This window comes from Cupressus sempervirens, chromosome 3 (genome assembly GCF_028749045.1).
Source record: "Cupressus sempervirens isolate cs-2001-9-10 chromosome 3, ASM2874904v1, whole genome shotgun sequence".
NCBI classification, from domain to species: Eukaryota; Viridiplantae; Streptophyta; class Pinopsida; order Cupressales; family Cupressaceae; genus Cupressus; species Cupressus sempervirens.
In genome coordinates this window covers 236,005,974-236,016,138 of record NC_143120.1, presented here as the reverse complement: position 1 = coordinate 236,016,138, position 10,165 = coordinate 236,005,974, and the positions used below count along the sequence as shown (strand labels likewise).

Here is a 10,165-nt window from a genome sequence, read left to right as displayed (position 1 = left end):
AAACTCTTGAGCAAATGCCACTAAGAGAGAGGACATTCAAACTTTAAAAGGATTCTAGTCAATCAAATTAATGCCAAGATGAGACTGAAAATGGAGAAGTGTTCTCACCTAAAAATAAGTAAATTTTGAGTGACTAAAAATGATATCCTACATAAGGCCAATGGAGTCTAAGAAGAAGCCTAGCTAATGAAACAAGAAATTCACCCAAAAAGGAATACTGTGAAAGCCACAATCACTCATGATCATAACAAAGTGTTCTAATCTCTAGTGCCTCCTATCACCAAAAATGATATTCACGATCCTCCTTCCAGCCAATCTTTTTGAATGATGAGCCACTCTCTAATATTAGGAGACAAACTCAAAAATGAAGAGTAATAAGCAAACATTCTAGAAAATCCTTACACAAAATCTGTTTGGTTGTTGTCTACTTCCTTCTCTTGAAACTATCAAAATTCTCAGCTCCAAACCCTTAATTTGCAACAGTGGGGACCTAAATTCCTTTTACACTATGAACATTTGTTAACATTATTTGCTTCCACATGTTGTTCAAGAATGCCTCTATTTGAAAGAATTCTAAATCTTAGAGCACATGGAAATAGGGTTCAATATAGTTTCGTTCAATGTATGTTTTGCCTATCTACTTTACCTTTTCTTCTTTTCCACACAATAGTTCCTCCTAAACATTGACATATGCATTCTCTTACATTGATAACTTTAAATAGATTGCTAAAGAGGGAAAATTTGATTTTCATCAATACTTTGAGTTAAAAAATATGCAAGTTATCTATAATGAACATAGGAAATGAAATTTATAAATGAAAATATAATAATTTTATTAATTAAAAGAAAAAAATTAATAATTATTTAATCATCAGGCGCGAACATATAATTATTGACAAGTTTTGTAATTGTTTCTTTACCGATAGCCTATTGATATTTCCAACTCATATCTTTCAGAATTTTCTTGTCTTGCATTGCAATTTCTTCTTTCTTTTTAGGGGCGGAGGAGCCGTCAACCTCCTGAAATTGCAGTGGAATCTCTGTTTCCTGGTCTCCCAGATGATCTTAGGCGTGAATGCCTCGTGAGGGTGGAGATGAATTCTAATCATAAAGTCAGATGTGTATGCAAAAGTTGGAACGCTGCATTGAAAAACCCTCGCTTTTATAGACAAAGAAAAATATTGAATATTTCAGAGCAACGGGTCTGTATGCTTCAGCGAGTAGGCTGCATGGGCAACAGAGTAGCGGTATACAACCCGAAGACGAACTCATGCATTAGTCTACCGCCCGTGCCTATAGACAATTGCTACATCTTTCACTGCCATCTCGTGAAACAAAAACTGTTTTTGATGGCGGATCGGTATATTGACGCAACAGGACGTTTTTTTGTGTGGTTGTACGATTTCGTTTCATCGGAACGGCGACAAGGTGCAGAATTGCCAGAATGGCAAAATGGTGCAGGATTTGCCTCTGCAGCGGATGAGGCCGTGGGACTGATTTATGTTGGTGCAGGGTTTATCGTCCCTCGCTGCCACCGCGGGATTCGTAAGCCCATCGGTAGGGCTTCACTTTACAATGTGGAGGAGGATAAATGGGATCTTCTCCCCGATATGAACATCCCCATGGGCCGATCTCGCGGTGCTTTTGCTGACGGTAAGTTTTTTGTAATTGGGTATTCTTCTTCCACTTTTGAGGTCTTTGATTCCTACGCGAGAAGCTGGAAAACTTTAATGGAGAACAGGTTCGATAGTTTGCGCTTCGTAACGGCATTTGGGCGCTTTTATTGCTTGTCTGGTAGGGGATTGATTGAATATGAATATAGCCAAGATAAGCTGCACATTGTCGGGCCTCTTCCAACAGAGGATTGGTATCAATCTATTAACTTTGCTGTTGTGGTTAGTAATAAAATCTTTGTGAACAAAGAAGAGCCCAATGGAGGTCAAAGTTTCTATATGCTTTCACCTTCAAGTGAGACAGGAGGTAAATTAAATTTGATTGACATTAGGAGACCATCGGGCCTTCAGTATCCTGCTATAGAAGCTGTTACCGTGGAGTTTTGACTGTTTTTGTGCCACTACTAATAATTTCTTGCCAAACAGTAAGCCCTGGTAATATCAACAAGTCTTATAATGTTTCCAGTCAATAACCTGAATGTGTAACGGACACCTCAATAGGCACTCGTAAGCTACAGTAAGCTCAGATAATTAATGGGCTGAGCATTTGTAGGTATATAGGTCACGTAAAGTTCGAAATACTGAGCATTTGTTGGTATATAGGTCACGTAAAGTTCGAAATAATGAGTTCTTATTTTCCAAGTTTATCATATATTATCATTGAGATTAGTTACTGGTTTGATAAGTATAACAATTCTGCGTTGGAACTTTTAGAGAATTTCATTGAGATTATTTACTGGTTTGATAAGTATAACAATTCTGTGTTGGAACTTTTAGGGAATTTATAGAAAAAGTACGTAGTTTTCGCTTTTGAGGTTAATTTTAATCATCCTATACTTCAATTTATTTATTTTTATTAAGATTTTTGCTATCTATATTTTGACCAATGTTGAAAACATTAAAATGAAGTCCTCGATAGAACACAGGGTTCTCATTTTATATATCCAGTTAAGGAACTGGGTCCATGGTGGAATAGTGCTCAGAAAAACAACAGGACTTTTCTCAGAGGGAATCGTCCCAGTTGAAAAGTTATTGACATCACCAGATATTTGCTTGGAATAATCTTAATCAAGCCCTCATAAAAAATTGTTGAAGATTGAACTCTTTTTAGTACCAAAGTCTCGTCACTGTAGTGCTGAAGTATAATCTCATCAATGGACCTTCCCAATAAATGATTTTTTCACACCATTGTCAGTACCATAGCTCTTTTTCCCTTTGTACAACTATCTTAGATAAAAATAACACACAATTTTTTTTTTTTTGATAGAGGGTTCAAATCTACTAGGCAACCCAACAAGGCATGAAACCTGCCAGCTAACAACCAGCAAAGACCAACTCACAATTTTGCAAAAGTGATCTTATTAATAGATGTTTAAAGTTCTCACTTAATAACATGTAAACTGACACCAGCTTAAAGTTTTCCCATTAATAGAGATGGGTGAGTTAATTCTGTAAATTGTAGAGGACTCCAATAGAATTCTCCCTGCCACGGATGGACAGTTAAACGTGGATGTTCTGTCAAAAGAACTAAGATATTGGTAGCAAATTGTAGCATCAAAGATTGAATATAAATGGGGTGGCATAAAAGAAGCTCACTGAAGGGACTAATAATGAAACTATAGCACAAGCCACATTTCTTAATATGCAAATCTGCAAAGTTTTTGGATGCAGCAAAGTTGAAATTTGAGAGAAATTCAATGATTGTCATCATTGGAAATGGCAAGAAAAAAATGCCAAACTGGAAATCAATAACATTCTCCTAAAATGGTTGGCCTATCTGGAGTTATTGGAATATAAAGGAAGAGGTCGACATGTTGGCTGCTATATAAATTGATGAGGAATACATTAGAATTCCTAAAGCAGGGCCATGGTGAAATTTGAATATTAAAATGTCAAACTGAGATAGATGATCTAATGATCAAGACATAATAAAATTGACTGAACCTTAATGGGCGATAATAATTATTGATGATGTGGGTTTAATGGCTGATATTGTAGGATTCGCTGCTGTATACATTAATAAGAAATACATTATAAGTTCTAAAGCAGGGCTATGACCAGATTTAAAAATTAAAATTTGAAATTTGAAATGTCAGCTGAGTTTAGGATAAGGTAATTATCAACACACTGTAAAATTGTTTGAACATTAATGGGGGATAACAATTATTGATGATGTAGAGTTGATGGCTGACATCATAGGATGTTGGGAATCAACACTGAGCAAGGTGAACTAAATAAATCAAAGGCTCTGTATTATAAAATTTAACAATGCAATCAATTGATACCATCACTAAACCCAGTGGATGCACCCACTCCGTTGGTCCGCGACCAGTGATAGATGACATTCTTAGAAGGCATTTCAGAGAAGAGGCTAAAGAAAGTGTTGAAGATGAAGAGCAGTGTTCTAGTGTATACACTCTAATGGGTGTCAAGAGAAGAATTCATTATCTCTGACCACTGTTATAGGTCAACTTTTAATATTTTCTATGGTCATGTTGGATCTTGAAGAGGCAATAGAGTTGATTGAAAAGATGCTGGAGACTCCTGTTTAAACACCAATTCCTTAGAGGTTTCAATGACGTGCTTATGCTTTAAACACCAACTCCTTCGAGGTTTCAATGAGGTGCTTATGCGTATTATCGATGCTTTTGAAATGCTACCATTGCAACTTTTCTGGTGAAAATTGGTGTCATAAGTTGGAAATGGAGTCCATTTATTATTATCGGTCTCCAATAGAAAAAGGATTGCAGGACGACGAAAGCATCACAGGTTTGGACTTTGTTGAACATGCCTTAAGATTGGTTGCCATTAAAGGTGTATCTTGGGTTAGTGCTCTCATCTTGGATAGCTTCGAGAATGAGGTAGGTTGAATGTGAGTCTCTCCAACGGTTATAGTCTGATAAAGCTGTTCTAAAGTTCTGTTTTGTAGTTATTACTAGGTTGACATGTAGATGATAGAATGCAAGTACCGTAATGGTGGTTTTTCTGTTACCAAATTTCTAGCATAGGAAGGTACTTTTGGAATATGCCCACTCCAAAGAAACAATCTATTGTAATTTTCTGTTAAAATTATAATATAAGGGATGTGGTCCTTTTGATTTTCCATTAGCTATCAAAAAGAAGTTGCCTATGTTGGAGGAGTAATTTCTCCCACCTACACGCCATCAATAGCTGTAGACAAATAGTCAAAAGTAGCAGACAGTGAGCCATCCAGGTACCGTCCAACACACCAGCTGCACCATCCAACATTAATTGTAATAGCTAATTCTATGTATAGTCAAGATAACATTTAATATGTATTCCTCTATAAATTAATAGATTGGGCCTGTAATCAGCAAAGCTCATTTTGGGTTTCTCATATCTCTTATGATTTCTCCCTTGGTTTCTCTTTCTTCTCCTTGTTTAGTGTTATGTTATATTTTTCATCATGGTATCAGATCCAATTGAAAAATGGTCTTGAAGGTTTCTGATTAGATTGGTTGGAATAAGAAATACTAGCCATTAAGTATTTTGTTGCTAAGGCTGAGGCAACGTAGCCCAGTAGGTAATGGAATTTGAAGTTGTCCTTTGCATCATTAGATCTACAAAGACGATGTAGGATAAGAAAATCTTGTCACCATTTGTGACAAAAGATTAAATCTACTAGTGAATCCTATCACCATTTGTGATAGATGTCATAAGGAAGTTGATCTAAATTTCTTGTGGATTCTATCACCATCTTCGATAGAAGTTAAGAAAGGGAGATCTTGTCATGAGTTGTGGTAGACTTTCGAAGGAGAAATTTGTTGCAAGGAAATTTTCAGTTGTTGAAGAAAACTTGGCTGCAGCTGAAGATGAATTCGTTGAAGAAGATCTAGCTAGTGGTGAAGACGGGGAATATGTGTCTAGTATTATAAGTCAGCTGTAGGAGCTAGCAATCATTAGGAAATGAGATGGTGTGCTAGAGTTGGTTGTCATGGTGCACAACTTTGTGTGTGTGTGCTGATTTGAGATTTAAGTATTGGATCTGAAGTGAGAGAATACATCTATTTAAATGTGTTGTTGTCAAGATGTGTATGAAGAAGATCAAAGTTGGCAGTAGATTGAAATTGTGATAGTTTTCTATCCTCAAGGGCTATGTATTTTGGCCAAATTTGTTGCATGTAAGTTGTGTTTGTCAAAGACAAATTTAGACATTGTATTGTACCTAAGTTGTTGTAAGGTATGTATTATCGGTTGTATTCAACACCCTAGAGTTTGGTTTGACATAATGATGAATCATATATTTAAAAGAATTCCTATAGAAATAGTGAGTACAGCAGCTAGGTACCCATGTATCTTGGTAGATGGATTTCTTTTTTATATGGACTCAATAATAAGTTTGATGCAGGTCAATAAGGAGAAAAGCCAAAGTGATGATAGTTTTCCCATCATGTGAGTTTTTGGTAATCTGAAACCATTTGCGATGTTTTCACATCATGTGAGTTAGTGGTAATCTGAAACCATTTTGTGTTGTTTGGTGGTTTGTAGTCAACACTCTTATGTGAGGTTTGTGGTTAGCCAAAACCATTCAAATGAAAAGTTTTTGGTTAGCTAGAAACCATTTGTATTACATTGGTTAGGGGTAAGCGGTAAAACCCAAAGTAATTATGACAAGGAAAAATAATATAAATGCAATAGCATAGTAGAAGAAATTAAGGGGGAGTGTTGGTGGAGTAATTTCTCCCACCTACCCATTGTCAAGAGCTACAAACAAACAACCAAAAATAGCAAACAGTGAACCATCTAGGTACCATCCACCACACCAGCTGCACTATCCAGCATTAATTGTAATAGCTAACTCTATGCATAGTCAATATAACATTTAATATGTATTCCTCTATAAATTAATAGACTGGGCCTGTAATCAGCAGAGCCCATTTTGGGTTTCTCATATCTCTTATGATTTCTCCCTTGGTTTCTCTTTCTTCTACTTTTTTAGTTTTGTGTTATATTTTTTATCATGCTGCCGTCAACAGCTGCGAACAAACAACCAAAAGTAGTAGACAGTGAACTGTCCAGGTACCATCCAACACACCAGCTGCACCATCCAGCATTAATTGTAATAGCTAACTCTATGCATAGTCGAGATAACATTTAATATGTATTCCTCTATAAATTAATAGACTGGGCCTGTAATCAGCAGAGCCCATTTTGAGTTTCTCATATCTCTTATGATTTCTCCCTTGGTTTCTCTTTCTTCTGCTTGTTCAGTGTTGTGTTATATTTTTCACCAACCTAGAGACTGTAGCAAGCAATCTCATTATATATCAGAAAACGATTGACTGCTTAAATCCTTAGTTGTAGGGTTTGGACTTTGCCTGTCGAGTCCAGCTCCAGGTTTGTTGCTGGTTTAGATTCAGGCCAAGTCCATGGCAGGCTCAGATTTGAGCTAGGTTGCATAGGGTCCACACCAAATATTATGGGTCCAAGGTGGGTTCATGCTGCGTAGATTTAAGGGATTTGCAGGGCCCTGAACAGACCCAAGAACCCATGAGAACCCACAGCCCATGGGGCTAAAATGTAATTTAAAAAGTTAAAACACATAAGATACTATTGATCATTTGTTTAACATCAGTTATCAGTTCGCAATAAATTTATCATATTTAGAAAATTCAACACATCTAGTATTATAGGAACATTACTACACAATCAGTCTTGAAGGAACATACAAAGATATAATTCAGTTTGGAGGCATCATTCATATGATCAATATCAATTATTAATTTGCAATTAAGTTGAGAATCATATCATATTTAGCACATTTAGTATTATAGGAACATTACTGCATAATCAATCTAGAAGGAACATACTTAAATTTGTGTATATATGTAGTTGTGAACCCCCCACAAATCCAAATGGAGCTTTTTTTGGCTCGAATTTGTACGACCCAGGAATGGCTAGGGATGACATGGAAGTCCCCAAAATAGATAGGCGTCCACAATAGGATAGGCTACATCAACACTTAAGAAACATTTTCTAGTTGATAAAACATTTTAGTTTTTTAATTATAAAGTGAGACCCCCTTCAAATTTTGGTTGTTATGCTTAGTACAGTCTGGTAGTTATTGTCATGTTACATAATCGTAATCATTTAACAGACTATTTGCAAGGTTTTGGGGAAGTATGAAAAGTGCATTACAGACTTGAAACATGCATCTTTATGTCATTTTGTGGCAATAGATCAGTGCTAGGTTGATATTGTGTTGATTGGGGTTCTTTGAGGAAGATTTGAGGTGTCATCTTGTTGTAACAGACCTATATCATGATCAAAACATTATAGAAAACCTATTAGTATTAATATCTATCCACCTACTATGAACTGGAGGTGTATTTTTATGGTCATTACCTCAATTTAGATAATTGGTGAATGCGTTTTAGAGAAAAGAATGTTAGGAGATATACACTTGATCTACTATCAATAGAAGTACTTTCTAAAGCTAATGTCGAACCTACAATAGTCAACTCCAACACAATTTCAAGGTTTTTCATGTTAGTATTTCATAGGAATGTTATTTCATGTATTGGAACTAATGTGCAAATGATTATCTTCCAAAGCAATTTTAACATTGTGCCTATAGTGTGTACACTATATTAGAGTTAAATAATAGGAGTAGTCTTTAATTTGCAAGGTTGGTTATTGTTCTTGTTACTATTGATGATGAATTCTGAATTATGTTTTTGGATGTATTTTTTAACATTTTCCATCACCTCCTTAATTTGTGAAGAGACCAGCTTGGAAAGATCCTCCATAAAGGGGCACTTCTCCACCCCTGAACCCTCTAACCTCCTTTAGTTGAGTGTAAATCGTCATGGTTCCTAAACTCCCTTTGAGGTTAGGGAGGGAATTGTTAGAGCCTTCCCCTTGGGTATAGAACATAGGTATTACATTCTTTTTCCCATTCCAATTTTCCTCTTTGTGTTGATTCTTGGGATAGTTCGTGATAATATGGTCATAAGTAGCATAGTGTTGACAAAAGAACGTTGCATTCTCATATGAAATGGGCTAAGACCACTTTCTGCCCTTGGAATTGAAGTTTACCATGGTGAGAAGGGCTTTATTGATGACCACATTCACACATAACCTAGCATAGAAAAGTCTGCACTTGTTGGCCATAACATTATCAGTTCTGGTAAAGTGTCACAAATGAGTCCCTAATCCTTTTGAAGACCTTATCATCCCAAAATTCCAAGCGAAGCCCATGTAGACGAATCCACAGTGAGGCCATACGCAAAAGGTCTGGAGCAAGGTTGAACCAGGCTTCCATTTTGCCAACGTCAACAAGTGTTTGCCAAAGCGCCAAGATGTGGCCTGAACAAATACTTTATCCTCCATTGAGGAAAAGATAAATAGGAATAGGCTCCCCAACATCATGGAAATAGTGACAGGACCTTTAAGCTTCCATCTTGCCACACACCATTTCATAACTATCTTAATAGAAGGCCAAAAATCTTCATAGTGTCCTACCAAAGGCTGGGTAAACCCAAGAGAGATAGACTCTACCACCAAATCTGGAATACTTATCTTTGGGCCCTCATTTCCCTGGGAAATCTTAGGAAACACTTCCAAAGGCACATCACACCTTTTCCCTACTAGAACATTGTCCCATCCCATTTTGGGGATCGCTACCTTGTTTGGGTTGACCTCGTGAGTTTCCAGAGGATCATATCTTCCAAGTAAACCTAAATCATCTAACAACTCAGGGGTTCTAGGATGAACAGCATGGACATTGGGGTAGACAGGTGGACTAGGTCCTATCGAGTGCAACACTAGGACCAGATTCGAATCTAGGCAATCCTACGACTGATTTGGGGTTCGAGGAGGCGAGGAGCCCTCCCTAGAATCACAAACCATAAGCAAGAGTTGCAGAGCAGGATTAAAATTATTTATTATTACATTTGTATTAGTTAGAATACAAATATATTTTTCAATATTAAGATTTCAATATTTATTCACCTCAAATATTATTGTACATCTACTAATTTCATTGTCCTTAAGAGGGTGACATATGGTTTAATTTTACAATGTGAGTTATATTGTTCAAAAATATGTATCAATTTTGAGACATGGTAATCAACTATGATACCTAGGCAAAAACTTACCAAAAATAATAAAATAGTTCAAAGAGGAAATCTCCTTGGTAAATGGTAACATTGTGCTATTTTTTCTAATATGAAATGCGTTGTGTGAAAACCCATATAAAACAAAACATGTATCAAAATGTAAGTTTTGTTTGAATTATGTAAATATTATGATTAAATTTTTAATGTAATAACATCATGATAGAAAAACTAGTTGAAACTTATGTCAAAAGTGTTTAATTTTTTTAAAAATTTGATTATTAATTATTACATTTCAGATGTAATATTTTTTTTAGTCTATTAATCTACATTATACACTTAATAAATAAATTGAAAAATGTTAATTTATTTTCAGTGTATTAATTTGTACATATAGACTTAATAAGTGAATCT

At 35.8% G+C, this 10,165-nt stretch overlaps 1 protein-coding gene across 1 annotated transcript; it reads left to right on the top strand.

Moving 5' to 3' along the window:
- The first annotated feature begins 921 nt into the window (after window positions 1-921).
- LOC149565728 (F-box/kelch-repeat protein At1g80440-like) lies at window positions 922-2,342 on the top strand. Its single transcript, XM_089819225.1, has one exon. It carries the CDS (start codon window positions 1,095-1,097, stop codon window positions 2,058-2,060), a length of 966 nt encoding a protein of 321 aa, XP_089675351.1. The 5' UTR covers window positions 922-1,094; the 3' UTR covers window positions 2,061-2,342.
- Window positions 2,343-10,165: the final 7,823 nt, after the last annotated feature.